Source organism: Nymphalis io, chromosome 17 (genome assembly GCF_905147045.1).
Source record: "Nymphalis io chromosome 17, ilAglIoxx1.1, whole genome shotgun sequence".
NCBI lineage: Eukaryota > Metazoa > Arthropoda > Insecta > Lepidoptera > Nymphalidae > Nymphalis > Nymphalis io.
The window spans coordinates 8,788,836-8,809,083 of NC_065904.1; the positions used below are offsets into that span (position 1 = coordinate 8,788,836).

The window sequence follows — 20,248 nt, forward strand, 5'->3', positions numbered from 1 at the left end:
AAGACCATGCAGGCCCTGTCATATATAGCCGACTATGAGCATGTGTACAAATCTGGGAATATATAAAACGAATTCAATTTTATTAAAGGCAGTCAGCCGAGATGGCCCAGTGGTAAGAACGCCTGAATCGTAACCGATGATCGTGGGTTCAAACCATGGCAAGCACCACTGAATTTTCATGTGCTTAATTTGTAATTACAATTCATCTCGTGATTTACGGTGAAGGAAAACATCGTGAGGAAACCTGCATGTGTCTAATTTCACTGAATTTCTGCCACATGTGTATTCCACCAACCCGCATTGGAGCAGCGTGGTGAATAAGCAAACCTTCTCCTTAAAAAAAGGGAGATGAGGCCTTAACCCAGCAGTGGGACATTCACAGGCTTTTACGATTAGAAAGGAAAAAAGAAAAAAAAAAACGTTAATATCAATTCAATATATTACTTTACATTACACATGTATAGCTTACGCTAAATATAAAAATATTAAACATTCATATTCTACTCAACACGTGTTGCCATCTCAGTTCAATCTATTCATTAAAACATGTGCGCCCAGGTTTCCTTTAAAATATGCTATCTATAACATGCCAACAAAATTATGATATTACATATAATTTTAATGATTTAATTTTTTTTTATCTACGCAAACGTGACGTCATCACCTTTATGCCTAAGTCTCGTAGGTATAAATCACATTATTAATAAAGCTGAAAATTAAAATATTAAAACCTGGTACACACAATAGCCAATGACAGTCCGTTTTTTTTTCATATTAACATAATTAGGACGTACTCGAGACCTGAGCAAATTAAAAATCGCATTCTACGTTTACACAATTCTTAATGACGCTTCCCTAATTATTTTGAATGTTGTTCAAGTATTTAAAGGGCGGTATATGTTTCAAGAAATTAACCACTGCATAATATATACATTTATATATAATTAAAATATGCTAACTAATTACGTCGCATCAAAAAACACCTTCGTCTTTCAACCACACCAGTCAAGTGACAGAGTCATTTCGATGTGATCTTTTATAACGAGACTTTAAATTATTATCATTATTGTGTAGTAAAAATCATAATAAAAACGACGAATAGCCTTAAATATTTTTTCAATTCAATTTCATTTCTATAGAGAAATATAATACAGGACCGAAATATGATATTTTACTTAAAGAAATCGTGTAAACGTAATACATAAATTTTATATCGTTCGTTTCTTAAAGCTATGATATGACTAACATTAAAGTTAAATTTTAATACAGTAATATCACACTAAGATTCGTACAATGTATCAAACTTTCATACGATACAACATAGTATCAGCAAAACAATTACTTGACTTACATTTATTTAAGTTATAATATATCTACTATTTCTCTCCTTATTTACTTTACATTTATATAAATGTATGAGGCATGTATATTAATTGAATGAGTTATAAAAATTATATAACATAATACATTATACAGTTTAATTTTACGGGATGATACATAAAATCCAAACCTCTGGCAAGACTATTAAGGATAAACAAACAAATACACACCACGATTAAATAAGTAATATTAAATTATTTATTAATAAAAATCCTTGACTAACAATTTTTTTTCTATCATTCAATATAAGGGTAAATCAATCTAGAAAATTTATTTAATAATAATAACTGTTATAGAACAAAACTCTTTCAGAAATCCCCCCCTTTTCCCAACAAGCCTCGTTACTTATGACGTATAAAAATTCATAATTCTTTTACATTAACCATACTACAAACTTATATCACTTTGCAAGTTATAAAACAATAGGAATGAAGAAAAAATCTAAAAACCGTATATGAAAGAGATCATTTGAAAACATAAGAGCAAGGTTTAGATTCAAACAATATATTTTAATAACATTTATATAATATACAAGTTCTTGTTTTTTCTCTTGTGATTGGTGTATAAGTACATTTCAATCAACGCAATTTTTATATCATGATATTGAAAGTAATTTAAATTGTATTATCCATTTATGTTTCTTTTTGATTATGCGTACAATTATATTAAAATAGAGACAATGATATATAATATTTATAAAAATTGCAGATACAATTATTTTTTTTAAATCAAGTCATTTTTTATTTGCTGTTTTTGTTGCACTAAAAATAGTACTATTATTTTTTGGAGTTTGTTACTACTTAAGTTAACTCTTATTTGACGAGGAAGCATATTTTTTTTATTTGATTGAACCTAGGATGTACTATAATAGGAAAATCAGTACGTAAAGGGTAATAGTCTTTTTGATGAATGAATTATATTTGCCATTGCCATTAACGGATCTTTATAACACTTATAATATTGACTGGTGAGTATGGTGATCAAGTGGTATGAGCGAGAGGGTGCGGCGACGGTCAGTCCAGCGGCGGCGGCTGCGTGGGCGGCACGGACGGCGGCGCCGACAGGTATCCCGCGCTTTGCGGGGCCGCTGCACGTTAACAAAATGCACTAGGTAAGTTCAGACTGAAGTTTATGTGTAAGTTACACTTAAAACGTAACAATAATTAAATAATGAAGTTTTTTAAAATGCTTAAATAGCAAATGAAGCTATTAGATCAAAATTATTAGGGAGATAAATGCAATGATCTCGTAGCTTCGGAAAAACTCTACGCATCAATCGAGGAAGGAAAGCGACCGACCGGCAATAGAGTGGTGCTGGGGCGCAGAGATGAAGAGATCGTGCCGCTGGGCCGAGTACTGGTCCCACACGGGCGAGCGCGCCAGCTGCGCCCGCACGCGCTCGGCGTGCGCACCCGCGCGACTCATGGCCTTGAGCGCGCCCACCACGCGCGCCGCCACGCTGCCCTCCAGCGAGCGCGCCTCCAGCACCGCCAGCAGCTCGCCCACCAGCTCGCACTCGAGCGCCTGCGTTGAATATTACAATATGTGAGACTACATATGGAACACATTGAGATCGTGTAGTAATAAATAATAGATCAGTAGGGTATACCTGAAGTACAAGCTTGTCTGTGTTGATTGTGCTGTTGAATATAGCAGTCAACGCGTCGCAGGCACCGCCGACCACTTCTCGACACGTCTTTACTGCGGTTTTGAGCCCGACCATGACGTCAGTTTGGCCGAGCGCCATAACACAAGCCTACAAAAATTATTTTATTTACATTTTTTTTAAATAAAAAAAAACAATCAAAATACCTTAATAAAATAAAGATAGTATAGATAACAAAATAAACAAGTATCCGTATTACAAAAATTTGAATAATTTTCTCCATATTAAAAGCTGATACCCTTCGTATTATTTCGGAAAGCGTACCTGGGTGTGCGCGAGCGCGGCGAGCACGGGCACGGCGTGGCGCGGACAGACGGGCAGCAGGCGCGCCAGGCGCGGCAGCTCGCCCAGCTGCGCGCACGCGTCGCACAGCGCGGGCCGCGCGCGCAGCAGCGCCGCCAGCGCGCGCGCGCACGTATCTCCGCGACTGCCCTGACGAGCGACATTCAAATTGTATCTTGGACGACATAAGTTGGAAGTTTTTTACATTGCAAAAAAATATAATAGAAATATATAGTAATAATAAATAAATTGAACTAGTATTTGCATGCATACTTTCGTTCAATTAAAGATCTCGTCAATTATTCATTGAGCTTACTTCCGATGAGTCCTTATTGAGCGACGACAATGTCTCTGTGACCAACTCCTGTAGGAATCGCTTGGGGCTTCGTAGACTCCAGGTGGGGTTCTGTAGGAACAGCTTGAGGTAGACGCCTCCCACCACAACCTCGCCGGGCGGCGCCCAGGCATCCTCGTTGTGCTCCGTCACTTCGCGTTCCTCGAATAAGGCCGACGGGTCGCGGATTTGTGCTGTGTAATGTCTGGGGGACGAAGTAAAAAATATTTATTCCAGTGATTCAAGTCACAAATTGTACCTTTTGAACTACGAACTTTACTATAGTTTTATTTGCTTTAGTGCTTTATTTATCTCCAAAAAGGCACTCTCGTGTAAAATAAAGTTAAACTCCGTTTTAAAAGGAAAATATCATAACCGGTCCCGCAGTTGCGCGAGGTGCGTGCGCACGCGCTGGCGCAGCTCGTCGCCCCACACCAGCTCGGGGTGCTCGTGGCTCGCGTCGAAGGCGTGCAGCGCAGCCGCCGCGCCCGCCTCGCGCATCGCCTCCGCGAACACGCTCGGCACGTAGCGGCAGATCGTCAGTCGCACCTGGAACACGCGCGTTTAAATGTTATTGAAACTCTACAAGAATTCGACGATGACCAGACGACGATAGAGAACATCATGTACCTTTGGTCCGTGCAGCTTGTCGGCCATCATACGCGCTAGCAGTTCGACGGCCATCTCCCTCATTTCCGGTATATTACAATTGCAGAATAAATCTAATAAGTATATCACAGCTCCTGCAATCAATAACATTCAATGAATATACATCGAAGAAGTCGATTCCCTCGGTCCACCGTACGGTGAAGGCGACTAACCTTTGGCGAGCGCCTCCCGGACGAGCGGCGTGGCGGACAGCAGCGCGGCCAGGGCGTGCAGTGCGTCGGGGCGCGGCGGCGGCGCCAGCAGCGGCAGCAGGTGTCCCAGCAGCGCGCCGGCCGCCACCTCGTCCACGCACTCGCGACTGCGCGCCGCGGCCGCCGCCACCTGCACGGCCGCCTGCGACGCCGCCGGCAGCGCGCGCGCCGACATCAGCCCGAATATCAGCCCGAACTGCCCGATGCACTGGATCTCTACGCCTGCGATGCCGATATTTCATTACATAAGTGTCTAACTACTAGCTTACAAGCGGTCTACCCTAGATGAACATTATTTACATTGATTATTTTTGAGAGTACCTTAAAATAAACAACGATGAAATGTAAATATGCAAAGAGCCGAGATGGCCCAGTGGTAAGAACATGTGAATCTTAACCGATGATCGTGGGTTCAAACCCGGGCAAGCACCAATGAATTTTCATGTGCTTAATTTGTGATTATAATTCATCTCGTGCTTTACGGTGAAGGAAAACATCGTGAGGAAACCTGCATGTGTCTAATTTCACTGAAATTCAGCCACATGTGTATTCCACCAACCCGCATTGGAGCAGCGTGGTGGAATAAGCTCCAAACCTTCTCCTCAAAAAGAGGAGAGGAGGCCTTTAGCCCAGCAGTGGGACATTCACAGGCTGTTACGGTTACGGTGTTACGGCAAAGAGAAACAAACTAAACATTACAATACGAGATCGCAGTTTAAGGTAAATAAAGGAATTTATGAAAAATGCTACCTGGATTTTTTATGATACAATTGGCGAGAGCGTTCAATGCAAGTGTGATGTGCTCGGCCCTCTCTTCTGTTATATCCGCATGCGTCTCTTCTTGGATAAACTTTAATAAGTCGAGAACGAACTGTTGTGGATTCTGAAAAAATATATTTTTATATTTATATAAGTAAAAAAAACATAAAATAAGTTACCTACATAAGTAATCATAAACGTTTATAATGGATAATGCCAAAAATTGTATAGGCTATACACCTTATTGACAAACTTTTGAAAAGCTTAAGCATTCAAAGGGTGCTAAAATACATTTCATTCCGTACTCTGTCTCCATCATTACATATTTACCTCTATGGGGTAGTCGGGCAGCTCGTCGTATATGCTCAGATAGACGCCGCCGACGGCCAGCAGCCCCTCGTGCGCGGAGTACTGCAGCGGCGGCACCAGCGCGGCGTCGTCGCCCGCGGGCCGCTCGCGCAGAGCCTCCTTCAGCTCGGCGCGCGTACTGTTGTCCCACACGAGGTACGGTGTCCGCCAGTTCGATGTCAGAGTTTTTAGAAGCTGTAATTAATATTTTATAAACAAAAATATTTATTAAAATAAAAAAAAACTTTAAAAATGTAATCTAATATTTAGACATCTTTTTTTGTGCAAAATATAAATGTCATAAGTCGGTATAATATTTAGCATGAACCTCGTGCGTGTCGTCTCCGGCCAGCTTGTCGCACAGATAGGGGGTGAGCAGCGCATGCAGCGCGGCACGCATGCGTTCGTCTTCCGCCGACGCATCCTCGTGCGGCCCGTACAGCGCCGCCAGTGCTGCCACGCTCTGCGTAGCGAGGCGATTGGCCACCTCCTGTAATCGATAATAGATTGTATTGAAAATCAGAACGACATACGTTGTTTTTTGTTGAACTAATTTATTATAAAACAATTGGTATGCTAAAAATAACTTGTTAAATGAATATAATATTAACGGAACCTGTTTATTGTCACCCTCGTTAGGCAGGCCGGACTCTGCCAAAGTGTAATCGTAGCGCAGCACGGCGGGTAGCAGCGCGTGCAGCACGTGAGCTCGGGCGAAGCGTGCCCGGCACTGTGCGTCCGCTGCTAGCGCCGCTACGGCCTCAGCACCCGCGCACGCCGTCTCGCCAAGCTCCTAGCAATGTAATCATTTATTTTATAAATTCAATCAAAAATTATTTACTAAAAATAAATTAACTGTAACAAAATTTAATTTAAAGTAAAAACAACTAAATTTGAATCTATCTCTGCTGTATATTTTGTTATATATATTCGCATATTTATCGCACACTCACGGGTCGGCGCAGCAGCGGTACGATGTCGGCACAGAGCTGCGGCAGCTGCGCGGCGGCCTCGCGGCACGACGGGAAGCGCGCTGCGACCGCGAAGCAACGAGCGCAGTGCATACACACTGCAGCCGCCGTGCTGCCCTCCTTGCTGCCGCCCAGCACCGACACGCACCGAGACAGCGCCTCTTGCAGCACCTAAGAGACAACACAGTATGCTAATTCAAACAACATTTATAAACAATTCCTAAATATACTAAAGCTCAATTAAAGCTAGTTATTAAGTTTATTATGATCTTTTGAATAATACTTATAAACTCATGTGTATGCACAAATATTTCTTCGAACACAATACAAGTCCACCATGCACAATACATTACAAAGGCGGGCGGTACCTCGAGGCCGCGCTCCCGGCACAGCTCCTCGGCGTTGAGCGCGGAGCAGGCCAGCGTGGCGTGCGCCAGCTCGCAGGCGGCCGGCAGCAGCGCCGTGTCGCGCGCGAACAGCGCCTCGGCCTCCGCCTCCAGCCGCGCCGTGCGCAGCAGCGCGCCGTACCCCGCGTACTTGTACGGGGCCAGCACTGCGGGGCAACGCTAGCAATTAGTCGACGGTGAAAACTAATGGAACGAGCAACTGAACTGAAATTCGCTTACCTTCGGAATATCTCTGGAATAATATCGTTTGGGTGCGTAGTATGAGTAGAATGTTATTTGTGTTAGGACCGTCGCCGTTCCACACGTTCCTACTGCAAAGGAACTCGTACGCTTGATTCACAGCTTCGAAACGGTCCTGGAATAAAAAAAAAAAAAACAAAATATTGTATGTTTCATTACTAAAAAAAAAAAGTATTGATAAATCGCAAAGAGCATTATCATATCAACTCACTCTGCCCTCGGGGTTCTTGTCGGGGTGAAACTGCTGCGCGAGCCGGTAGTAGGCCTTCCGCACGGCGCCCTCGTCCTGTCCGGGCTCGAGGCCGAGCGCGGCGAAGGCTTGCTCCGCCGTCATGGAGGCCGGTTTCTTGTCCACCTCACGTCGCCACGCCTCCAGTACGTCCTTCAGCAAACCTACCTGAACGTATACATGACGAATAAAAATATTATTTATTCAGACCACTTAGTATATATTTCTGTATTTACACTACTATTACTAAATATATCTCTCTTTTAACCTACAGTTTTGATCTAGATTAACTATGACCTCACATCATTGTAAATAAAACATCATCACAAAAGAGTTGAATATTATTTGTAAGCGAAGTTCGAAGTTTAATTACATCCATATACATATATATACAGTTTAATTACATACATATACATACTATAAACAGTAAGCGGTTAAGAAAATAGTTACCGGGTCGGGAATGGGCCAGTCTGGGAAGCGCTGTATGTCGCAGAGGTGTCGCAGGTAGAACATGTTGCAGAATAGTTCGTTGCGGAGCTGCGGGTAGAGGACGGCGGGGATGGCGAGGTAGGGGTAGCGCGCCGCGATATGCGCGCGCAGGCGCGGGGTGAACTCGCCGATGTGCGCAGACACCTTCATTATCAGCATACGCCTGTAACATTTCAAATATTTTATTAATGTTTGAGGTCACGATAGTGCCCATTCTGTTGTTACTAAACCTTTTCCTCACACATAAGCCGGTGCGTATTATTTATCTTATATATCTTTAAACTGTTAACCTCATTTCAGAGTTCCATATAGCTTCTGGTGTGTCCCATTCGCCGAGAAAGATTTGGGCAAACTTTTCGGCACCGTGATTCTCCAGGTAGCACACCATGGCCTCCGGGAGCAACTGGCCTAAGATTGACCGCTGCATGATGTCGGAGCTTGTCTGAAATATTATATTTTAATATAATTAAGTATACAATCAATACAAAAAGTAAACAAGTATATTTCCTTTTTGTAAAAAAAAACATTGTTGTCAAGAGTTGTCGACTCACCTGATCGGCGCGAAATGCTTGCTTCATATGCGTGAGCCGTAAAAACCTCGCAATCGGCAACAAATTTGAACCGGTATACAAAAGCATAAAGTAGAATACACCCGTTAGATATAACTTGGATATTTCAGGATTGTCTTGCATCACTTCATATAATAATGTTGCTACCTAAAAGTATTAACAGAAATTAACATTTACTTAGCTTGTTAAATATATAGTGGATTATTTTGTGAATTTTTACATACCTTTTCCACAAGTATAGGATCAAAAGTTAAAAGTAACTGCACAACATGCGCCAAGCAAGCCGGTTCCGACAACAGTCTCTTCACTCTAGGAAGTGGTCTTATTACTGCATCTTCTTCATCTCTGCAATAGTAATTACTACTTAAAAACATAATTATGCATATACAATTATAAAATGGTATTGTTTAATTGAAAATAGCTATATAAGTTATGTTTTATTAGGATTTCTAAACATTTACTTATTACCAACGCCATGCTCCAGCGCAGCTGCGGCACGGCCTGGTGCGTGTGTACACGTGGGGGCGCTCACCTGCTGGGGTAGTAGCGCGAGCAGGCCACGAGCAGGTCGAGCACGGTGGCGGCCAGCTCGGTCTCGGTGAGCGCGGGCGCGCCCCGCGCCGCCATGCTCCAGCGCAGCTGCGGCACGGCCTGGTGCGTGTGTACACGTGGGGGCGCTCACCTGCTGGGGTAGTAGCGCGAGCAGGCCACAAGCAGGTCGAGCACGGTGGCGGCCAGCTCGGTCTCGGTGAGCGCGGGCGCGCCCCGCGCCGCCATGCTCCAGCGCAGCTGCGGCACGGCCTGGTGCGTGTGTACACGTGGGGGCGCTCACCTGCTGGGGTAGTAGCGCGAGCAGGCCACGAGCAGGTCGAGCACGGTGGCGGCCAGCTCGGTCTCGGTGAGCGCGGGCGCGCCCCGCGCCGCCATGCTCCAGCGCAGCTGCGGCACGGCCTGGTGCGTGTGTACACGTGGGGGCGCTCACCTGCTGGGGTAGTAGCGCGAGCAGGCCACGAGCAGGTCGAGCACGGTGGCGGCCAGCTCGGTCTCGGTGAGCGCGGGCGCGCCCCGCGCCGCCATGCTCCAGCGCAGCTGCGGCACGGCCTGGTGCGTGTGTACACGTGGGGGCGCTCACCTGCTGGGGTAGTAGCGCGAGCAGGCCACGAGCAGGTCGAGCACGGTGGCGGCCAGCTCGGTCTCGGTGAGCGCGGGCGCGCCCCGCGCCGCCATGCTCCAGCGCAGCTGCGGCACGGCCTGGTGCGTGTGTACACGTGGGGGCGCTCACCTGCTGGGGTAGTAGCGCGAGCAGGCCACGAGCAGGTCGAGCACGGTGGCGGCCAGCTCGGTCTCGGTGAGCGCGGGCGCGCCCCGCGCCGCCATGCTCCAGCGCAGCTGCGGCACGGCCTGGTGCGTGTGTACACGTGGGGGCGCTCACCTGCTGGGGTAGTAGCGCGAGCAGGCCACGAGCAGGTCGAGCACGGTGGCGGCCAGCTCGGTCTCGGTGAGCGCGGGCGCGCCCCGCGCCGCCATGCTCCAGCGCAGCTGCGGCACGGCCTGGTGCGTGTGTACACGTGGGGGCGCTCACCTGCTGGGGTAGTAGCGCGAGCAGGCCACGAGCAGGTCGAGCACGGTGGCGGCCAGCTCGGTCTCGGTGAGCGCGGGCGCGCCCCGCGCCGCCATGCTCCAGCGCAGCTGCGGCACGGCCTGGTGCGTGTGTACACGTGGGGGCGCTCACCTGCTGGGGTAGTAGCGCGAGCAGGCCACGAGCAGGTCGAGCACGGTGGCGGCCAGCTCGGTCTCGGTGAGCGCGGGCGCGCCCCGCGCCGCCATGCTCCAGCGCAGCTGCGGCACGGCCTGGTGCGTGTGTACACGTGGGGGCGCTCACCTGCTGGGGTAGTAGCGCGAGCAGGCCACGAGCAGGTCGAGCACGGTGGCGGCCAGCTCGGTCTCGGTGAGCGCGGGCGCGCCCCGCGCCGCCATGCTCCAGCGCAGCTGCGGCACGGCCTGGTGCGTGTGTACACGTGGGGGCGCTCACCTGCTGGGGTAGTAGCGCGAGCAGGCCACGAGCAGGTCGAGCACGGTGGCGGCCAGCTCGGTCTCGGTGAGCGCGGGCGCGCCCCGCGCCGCCATGCTCCAGCGCAGCTGCGGCACGCCGCCTAGTGCGCGCCAGCCCTCCATACTGTTGGCCCAGCACTTCGTTTTGTTGTTGATCTCTCCACTCTTGTACGATTCCTTTAACTACGGATGAAAGTTTTGATTATTCACTCGAGTAGAAATTGTTTTGGAATAGTAATGGAGAAATATTTTCAACTACTGACCTGTTGGAAGCTGACTGGGCCCTTTCGCTGCACCTTGTCGCCTTGCTCGACGTTGTAGTACCACTCGCGGTCTCCGTCTCCAGTCTGCGCCGGCCCCTCGATCACGTTGGTCTGTGTCGGCACCATTGCACGTGACGTATGCAAATGTGCTAACGTCATAAGATCGACGAGAATCCTGAATTCAATTAAAAATGTAAGTCTTACGAATCAACTTAATGTTAATCATTTTTTTTATTTTAATTATAAAAAGTGACCAAAACCTACATGCAATTTTTACGCATTTGATATGCAATACCAAAGCCCTGCCTAGGCTTGTTTAACAAAAACAATGTAATTTTTTAATATAAGAATGCAACACTTGATTACCGACCTTATGCCATTCCATTCCAATATCTCACTGACATTCTTTCTGTGGAGAATTAATTTGGACAGAAACTGTACAAGTCTATCTCTCTCCATTCTGTCGCATGTCTGTAATAAAAACAATTTTCAATAAAGATAGATCAAAAATTTACGAAATATTTAATAAAATGTTGCTCATACCCTGTCCAACATTTGCACAATATATTTCGTGTCAGCGAAGGGACCAATATCTTCATAATAACGGCCGTAAACTATGGTCATTGCTTGTAAGCACATGCATTTCATCTCCACTTTAGGCGTTGATAGGAACCGATGATATAAGTCGTTAAAGAACTCGTATCTGGAAGGTTGAAACGTACTTTAAGGAAATGAACGAAGGAGTTTAGATGGGAGTCAAATATGGAAATAGAAATTAGAACACCAAAATATATAATTTTTAAATATCTATCGAAGTTATTTATCAAAATATTTAGCTTTAATAATAATAATAATAAAAAGGATTTCATAAACACCTTTGAATATTTATTATACAGTTTTATTAAATGACAAGCCACCGTCACTTCGCTATGTAAATTCTACCAAGAAAACCGGCTAAAAAGTCGATAGAAACATAATTAAGTCTACATGAATATACCCAAAATATTCATTGTGTAAAGTATCGAGTATGAATTTAGTCCAGCCCATCTACGAGTTAGACGATGACTCACGACTTGCGTATGGGACTGTCGTCGTTGTCCCGCTGCTCGAGCAGGATGCGCAGGTAGTAGTCCCCGATCTTGACCTCGTTCTGCAGACACTGGTAGTGCACCTCGAGCTCGGCGTGGTTCCACGAGGTGAGCGTGCCGCCCGCCACCTCCCGGTCCGACGCGAAGGCGCGCAGCTCGTTCTCCAGCGCGCTGCGCAGCTCCTCGCGCGTCTGTAGCGCACAGTTATCACATAACAGATGTATCGCTAGCGAATACTATTTCATATGTTTTACGAACTAACCTATTCTTCCTGCCTTTTTAATGCCAAACGTTATACCTCTTATTGTATTGCAGTAGTAAGCATGATTGTCAGGGAAGACAAATAACCAATTGCACCCGTGAACATCAGTAAAAATTATTGGCATTACATTTAACTTAATCCTTATGACGTTTAATGCAATCACATTTTTTATATTTTTTTTCCAATAGCAAGTGGAGTATGTGAAGCACACTTCGATTTGTATATTCCATATGATTTGGAAATAGCTCTTCTATATTAAACAATACACAACTAGTTACAGTAAACAGTTAATTTTTGATTAAAATATCTTTATATACAAAACATCACTATTCCAGTCCCGATTAAATTTAACTTCCAAAGTTTCGATAACAACTTCGCTGACATTCAGAACGCAATTATTTACAAAATCCATAATAATTTAACCTATTATTTAGATTCGACCAATCATGTTAACTTGACATAATTCAAAGTTCAAGGTTACAGCCATTGGGTCGGCTATACATCAATAATATTCCATACACGAGATCCATGTATTTACAACTGGTGGTAAATTGTTAAACCAAAAAACAATAAAGTTTTAAATAATACATACGGTGTGATTCCATATGAGATTGGGTAACGCGTGGTCCCGATGAAACTGGTAGTAGAACATTGGCCAGTTCGCGGTAGACTTGACTCGTTCCCTGCGTCGCCTCAGCACTACGGGCCGGTCGCGGATCTCCTTCCGCGGGTCCGTCCCCCGCGTCCTCTGAGCCCAGTGTTGCATTGCTAACGTTGCGTAATGCTATGGACGATAAAAAATTTCATCACAATATAAGTGCATCTGACAGCTAAAAAAGTTTTTATTCATCCACCGTGCCGTTGCAACAGCTGCCTACACTCAATTGTCATGCAATAACTTTTAGACATCGCCTACAAAAAATTTTTAAAATATCAATCTTATATATATAACCTCAGTAAACATTTTAATTGTTAAAATATAATGGAATAATAAATAAAAATACTCGAGTCAAATATGTTTGCTACACAGTGTTAATCTTATACAAAATAAATAACCTATTAGTTTTACAATTTGCAATTTTCAGGTATTACAAGATAATGTATGAACCGAATGCTTAGCTATACGCTCACCTCGAGGTGCTTCTCCACGTACTTGACCTGCCGCTCGAGCGCCTCCCAGTGCGGCGCGCGCGGGCGGGCGGCGGCCTGCGCCAGCTGCAGGTTGTCGCGCTCCTCCACGCGCTGCTCCTCCAGCGCGGCCGCCGGCGGCGCCTCGCTGCACTCCAGGAACGCCAGCAGCCCCGACGGCTGCCGGACCACCAATATAACTACTGTGTCAACTCTGCGATTGATTCTTTAGCGTGAACGATTAAACGGAATCGTCGATTATATTTTTTATTGTATAAACACTACGCGGTGACGATCAGCGCGATCGACATTACACGAGGCAGTACCTATTTAACTTTTTTGGTCCTTTACCAGAAAAATAGGGGGCCCGATTCCACGATTCATCGTCAGTCGACGGAGTGCAGATGGAGGCGAGGGAGCGTACCATGATGCGGCGCATGAGGTCGGCGGCTGGCGCGTGGTCCACCAGCCACAGCGCCACCAGGTGTCGCGCCAGGTGGCGGCGCTGCAGGCGCGCGGGCGCGTACAGCGCGTGCAGCAGGTGGCGGGGCAGCGCCGCCTCGGCCAGCGCCAGCGCCTGCACGCGCGCGCCCACCCCGCCGCCGCCCTCCTCCACCAGCGCGCGCGCCACCAGCCCCGCGCCCTTCACCACGGCCGCCGACGGGTGCTGCGGAAATTTACGTTATATATTGTGTTGCTACGACTGTACACGTCAAATTTTCCCTTCGCATGGAAAGTTTCAGTTGTATTTTAAAATATGTCGCACCTCAAAAAGCTTAAAGATCATTCGCCCTCGACCGGCCACCATCTCGAGCAGCTGGTCAAACTGTTTCCCGTCTGTGGTCTCGCTGTAGGGCACGCACAGCGCGAAGGTCAGGAAGTCAAGCATGGCCGCCACCACTAGCGCACCCGTGCCCGCAGTCTATGCAAGCAAAAATAATTTGATCAAACTCGAAATTGCCTCGTCATGCCAAATGGTTTCAATCTTATTTTAGTTCTATAATAATAAATTCGTATGATCCGATATGGCAGATTAGCAACACGATATACTCACGACGTGCGCGGCCCACATGACCAGCAGGCCGTCGAGGAAGGGCAGCGAGGCGAGCATGCTGGCCTTGTTGAGCTGCTCCTGGCGCAGGTCGGGCTCGGCGTGCATGGGCTGCAGCAGCGCGCACAGCGCGTCCAGCGCCGCGTGCGAGCAGGCCGCGCACTCGCGCCGCAGCGCGCCCACCACGGCGCTGCCCATCCACTCGCGGAACCTGCGCACGATACGAGAACGCTACTAGTGAGCCCGGCGAGCTCCAAAACTAGCTTTAAAAACATCTGTTATCGTAGAGATAGTTCAATTGGCTACACTCTTGAGAAATGATCCGTTACCCGGGTAGGGCGGTAAAAGCCGCGAAGCCAACTTTGCTGGCGCACAATCTCCGCAGCGCGTGAAACTGAGCCTCCAGCTCGCGTAGCGACAGGTTGGAGCCCGAGGGCCCGCTGCTCATGATAGCACTCAGAGCTCCCGTGATCAACTTCTCCTTATTCTCCGCAAACAGTCGCTGTGGAAAACGACTTAATTATTATAACGGTTTATTCAATGCACATTATGATTTTCTAGTGGATGATATTGAACGGTAAACAGGTTCGATATTTAAATTAATTAAACTTAAGATAGCACAATCAACATCATTCATAAAAATGATATTTTTTTTTTATGTACACATCAAAAATAAATAAATGCAGAGGCGTTATTTACATTGCATCCTTAAAAGTAAACCAAGAATATTTCATTAGTTAAAGCAACAATGGCTCTAACGGACGAAAAGGAGAAAAATTGGATAGTATAAGGTGTTAAGAAGAAAATCTATACTATATAATTTCGCTAATGTCCCTTTAATACATATATAGAACAAACATAAAGCCCCATGTCAGTATTGCGGTACTATATGAAGTGATTATCCCGAGGCGTGATGAATACGACAGAGTCAGCCTTAACAACTTTCCTTTTTTTCCTAGCATTGTTTCATTTAAACAACAACAAAATCATTATATTATTTTATTTATATGTCACTGTGTGTGTCAATTCTTTAGAAATTTTTAACACATATGTGCTATGCTTGCATGCCCTGGTTGATTCAGTATAAAATTATAATATTAAAAAATAAACAGTTTAAATTTACTAAATAAAAATATTTAAATATTATACAAAAATCTGACAATCTTCAGAATCTAGTTTAAAGCTGGCTCATGTATTGCTAATAGGCGAGGGGACAGATAAAAATAACATTATGAGGGACTTACAAGATCCCACGTAAGAAACAGCCACAACAGGGGACGAGCCTATAAGGCAACAATATCAAATTAACATGCCCAATTATAAAATGACTATGTAGGAGCAATAAATCGTGCAAATTAGTTATTTATTTAAAATATACGTTTAGAAATTAATATTTAAATACGGAAATAAATACTCAACATTTATATTATTAAATTTAATTTTAAAAATAAATTAAACAGGTTATTGGATATAGAATAATATATTAAGTCGAAAAAAAAAACTTTCGCAATAAATTAAATAATCTGTTTATCGAGCATAATGGAATAGATGGACACTAATGTTTATATACATACGTCTACATCTAGTATAAATATGATTATTAAAAGTTAGCAGAGGCATGACAACAATGAAGCAAAAGCAATATTAAATTAACAAAACCTACATCTTGGCTGACAGAGTATATGAGACCGCTGTAACCAACATTTGCGTTAAATCGTTCGATAACTTCCGATCTCGACATTCCCACAGGATTTTGAAATAATCTGTAAAAAAAGAAATATTTTGAAGAGAAAGATTTCGTACTAAAGTTAATGGGTGGGTATTTTTTTTAGGAAAGCGGACGAGCATATGGGCCACCTGATGGTAAGTGGTCACCAACGCCCATAGACATTGGCATTTTAAGAAATTAACCTTGGGAACTAAGATGTTATGTCCCTTGTGCCTGTAATTACACTGGCTCACTCACACTTCAAACCGGAACACAACAATACCAAGTACTGCTGTTTTGCGGTAGAATATCTGATGAGTGGGTGGTACCTACCCAGAGGAGCTTGCACAAAGCCCTACCACCAGTGAATACTATATAGATGTACACAATTTTTTAAAATTTATTTATATATTTTATTTATTTATTGACTACTAAATACTTAATTATTTAATACTTTATCTTTTAGTGATTACAAATCGAGGGCTAGAAGGAGCGTAACGCACTTGAGGTGGTTGGCCTCGGTCTCCTCGTCCACGGCGTGGTGCAGCGGGCCGAGGCGGAACCCGCGCGGAGTGGGCGCCGAGCGCACGTGCACGTCGCGCTGGCCCGCGGACCGCACGCCGTCCACCAGCGACGCCAGCAGCGCGTCCCTGCAACATTACGTTAGATTAAAACCTTGGTTTTTCTTTATTATTTTGGAACACATTGATTTCGAAACGGAACACTCTGTATCATTACACCAACAGATAGTGTCCCTAGTAAGGATCAAATTCTTTAATTTACGGAAAGAAAGCTTATGGTAAGTTAAAGTACAAATTGTTATCAAACTGAGTCATGTTTACACATTCTATAGGATAATGTATACATAATTATTTTATTTAAAAAACTAATTGTGTATCGATAACTTATATTAAATTTTAATTTATAAAAATAAATAATTATTCCTCTAACCGCTCTCCGGCCAAATACGTTCGAGTCTGTCCATTTAAATATTCAATAGAAAACTTTTGAGGGTGATCAGGATCCCGAACTAAAGAAAAAACGTCGCTTAATGGTCTCAAACACACAACCTGCAATTTGAAAAATAACAATCAATATAATCCATGAACAACAATAATGAAATAAATTATTTATTGACAACTTACTGAATAAGTCTGTGGATCTCTTTCAAGAATGCAAGTATCGGAAAGACAAAGAGTCCTACGCATTGGTTCCATATGTCTAGCGGGATTCACCTTGTGGACCATAAACTCACTCAATGAAGTCTGGTGTTGATCACCACTGTAAATTAAATAGTAAACAAAACATTTCTTTTTTCATCATATAATACAGAATCGAATCATACATAGCAGTATAACTTATTTAAATAAACCATGAAATTACTAGGTCTATAATAGTAAATTTAAAGGGTAATGTATAATTGTAGTTAAAATACTCTATGGAGATTAATATAACATTAAAAAAAAAAATTATTGTATTATCTTTCAAGGAAATCACAATAGCAGCTAAAGATGGTAGCTTACATTATCTTGCCTCAAATTGCATGAAAAGTTTTCAGTCCTGTACCTGAACTTTGCATTTGCGTCAGGGGGAAAGAGAAAAAATATAAAATCTCAAGAAGACATTATCATATACTTTAAAATAGCAACATAATGAAAGACAAAGTTGTTGCTACTTTAAAAAGAATTTGCTTTCAACGACCAACGAACAATATAATATAATCATTGATAGACAAACAGTGACTCATTGTCCTTCTGACTACATATCCCAATCCTATGTTCAACGCTATCACAATGAATATAACACAATTGTTTCACACATGATATGATCATTGTAAATAGGACAGATAAAAAATTTGATGAAGGTCATATTAATAATTACAATTATTTATAAAGGAAAACGTGATTAGAAAATTGAAACACATCAATTTAACATGTGTTGCTTAAAAGTGAATGCATGAAAAGAAGCTAAGGAAATGGATATGAAAAAATTCACTTCTTTTTCAGTTATTAATTAAATAATGAAGCTACTAGTTAAAATTAGTTCATAATTAACAACATTGCCTGTGCTATTTTAATCAAAAATGATAAATATTTCTTTCTATCTTGTATAATAAACATAAACTTTTATAATAATAATAATATCCTGGGACATTTTTCACACACGGCCATCTGATCCCAAGTGAAGCTTGTACAGAGCTTGTACTATGGAAACCAGACAACTGATATACTACATATACTATTATTCTTTTGTAAATACATACTTATGCACACAAATATCTGTCTTGGGTGGGAATCTAACCCACAACCTTCGGCGTGAAAGGCAAGCATCCATCAACCACGCCAACTGACTAGTCGATTTTATATTAATTGTTTATATTATTACCTTGCCGAGAAGACCAAGATAGCCTAGTAGTAAGAATGCGTAAATCTTAACCGATAAACATAGGTTCAAACCCTGGTAAGCACCACTGAATTTTTCATGTACTTAATTTGTAATTATAATTCATCTCATATTTAATTGTGAAGGAAAACATAGTGAGGAAACCTGCATGTGTCTAATTTCGCTGAAATTCTGCCACTTGTGTATTTTACCAACCCGCATTCGAGCAGCGTAGTGGAATAAGCACCAAACCTCTTCAAAAAAAGGGAGAGGAGGCCTAAGCCTAGCAGTGGGACATTCACAAGCTGTTACGAAGATCTTACCTGTATTTACCAAATCTTTGATTGTGATAATCATCAACTGTAATAGTTGCAGATAGCACTTTTATGCTTATGCTCATTGTTAAACTGGCCATTTCAAGCATTTTGCTGATAATAATTTGATGATCCATGGCATTGGAAAATAGATGAAGACGGCTGTATCCACCGACCGCTAGCACGAATCCTCCCGGTATATCTCTTACAGGAAGAATTCCTTGAATGTCACTGTAGGGGTAACTAGCCAGCAATGTGTGTGTTGATGGATCCAGCTGTTCAAGTGAGCACGGACCAACTTCAAGCACAATGGGTAGTCGTGTACCACTCCAATGATGTTTATATGCTTGATATCTCTATAACAAATAATTTGTGATGAAAAATTGGTCCTCTTTTATAATAAAGGATTTATGTTTTATAAAATTGGTTATATGTTATCAAAAATTATACTTACAAAAATATCTTTGGGCTTTTCTGAAAACAAATGTCTGTATTTGAAAGCCTCTGTTAAAATAAGACATTTATGTTCAGAAGAGAACTTCATTGAATCTATTTTTTTATCTTTTTTCATGACAAGTGTGAAATCATGGTTTGCAGCAGAATTTGAATGCTTGGATGAAGCAATGGTGACCACATCTGAGTATAACCATTTATTTGTCACCTCCAAACGATCTGGGTTATATGTTGTGATTCCATGAGTGCCAATAGAAAATACTCTTTTGTACTTTCCCTTCCAAGAGTGTTTTGTGACAAGGAAAGCTGCCACATCTTGGTTGTCTTTGAGAGGAATCATCTTATCATTGCCTGTAATTTAAAAAATAAATAAAAATTAGATTTTTATGTAGTTACATTTTTATTTACAATTTTTTTATATACAATGTTAATTAAGTACTTAATTTTCGAAAGAGGTATATAGATAACAGGTTGCAATTATATAGAAGGTAATTGGAAAATTTAAATAAACAGTACACAGTGCTTTCTAGGGGTGTAACGTAATTTCAGCAATATATGCAAAAACAAAATATGTTACAACAATTAATTTAATTTCGACAACAAGTATACTCCCCTTTGTAAATAGATTGGAAAAGGATATTGAAGACGTGTAAACAATATTTGAAACAAACTAAGCAAACTAGTAATTACGAATAAATAAGATTCCTTACAGTCTTGAGGTGAACGATGAAGATTTGCTATTTCATCTAGTATCTGAAAGGATTATCATAGTATACAAAACATTCGGAGAAATACGAAAAATATGAGCTCAAATCTAGCCGACCAATCGCGAATTTGACACTTTGAATAAATGTTGCTAGCCTATTGAAATATAAGTACTAAGTTCCAATTGAACATACGTTTAAAAACAACAACTTGGTGGATGGAAGAAAAATATTTTTTATGTATGTTCTAGAGATTTATATAGTCATAATTGGATAACATAATTATGTGGGTTTTATTTATTGAAAATA

At 43.0% G+C, this 20,248-nt stretch overlaps 1 protein-coding gene across 2 annotated transcripts; it reads right to left on the minus strand.

Moving 5' to 3' along the window:
- Window positions 1-421: 421 nt before the first annotated feature.
- On the minus strand, window positions 422-20,063 carry LOC126774807 (dnaJ homolog subfamily C member 13). Of its 2 annotated transcripts, XM_050496417.1 has the most exons (39): window positions 19,946-20,063; window positions 19,237-19,586; window positions 18,792-19,138; window positions 17,232-17,367; window positions 17,038-17,156; window positions 16,590-16,736; window positions 16,042-16,141; window positions 15,623-15,661; window positions 14,708-14,880; window positions 14,382-14,589; window positions 14,094-14,249; window positions 13,752-13,994; window positions 13,331-13,507; window positions 12,792-12,983; window positions 11,920-12,128; window positions 11,393-11,552; window positions 11,220-11,320; window positions 10,850-11,024; window positions 10,567-10,769; window positions 8,759-8,879; window positions 8,517-8,681; window positions 8,256-8,407; window positions 7,927-8,128; window positions 7,459-7,644; window positions 7,227-7,362; window positions 6,969-7,153; window positions 6,583-6,771; window positions 6,246-6,422; window positions 5,958-6,119; window positions 5,612-5,824; window positions 5,273-5,405; window positions 4,484-4,744; window positions 4,293-4,405; window positions 4,039-4,211; window positions 3,645-3,867; window positions 3,311-3,478; window positions 2,990-3,136; window positions 2,679-2,904; window positions 422-2,467 (listed from the first exon to the last, which is right to left on the minus strand). In XM_050496417.1, exons 2-39 carry the CDS (start codon window positions 19,573-19,575, stop codon window positions 2,394-2,396), a joined length of 6,630 nt encoding a protein of 2,209 aa, XP_050352374.1. In that variant the 5' UTR covers window positions 19,576-19,586; window positions 19,946-20,063; the 3' UTR covers window positions 422-2,393. The 2 variants fall into 2 exon arrangements, with proteins under 2 accessions (XP_050352374.1, XP_050352375.1); XM_050496418.1 differs by lacking the exon at window positions 15,623-15,661.
- Between the last annotated feature and the right edge of the window lie 185 nt (window positions 20,064-20,248).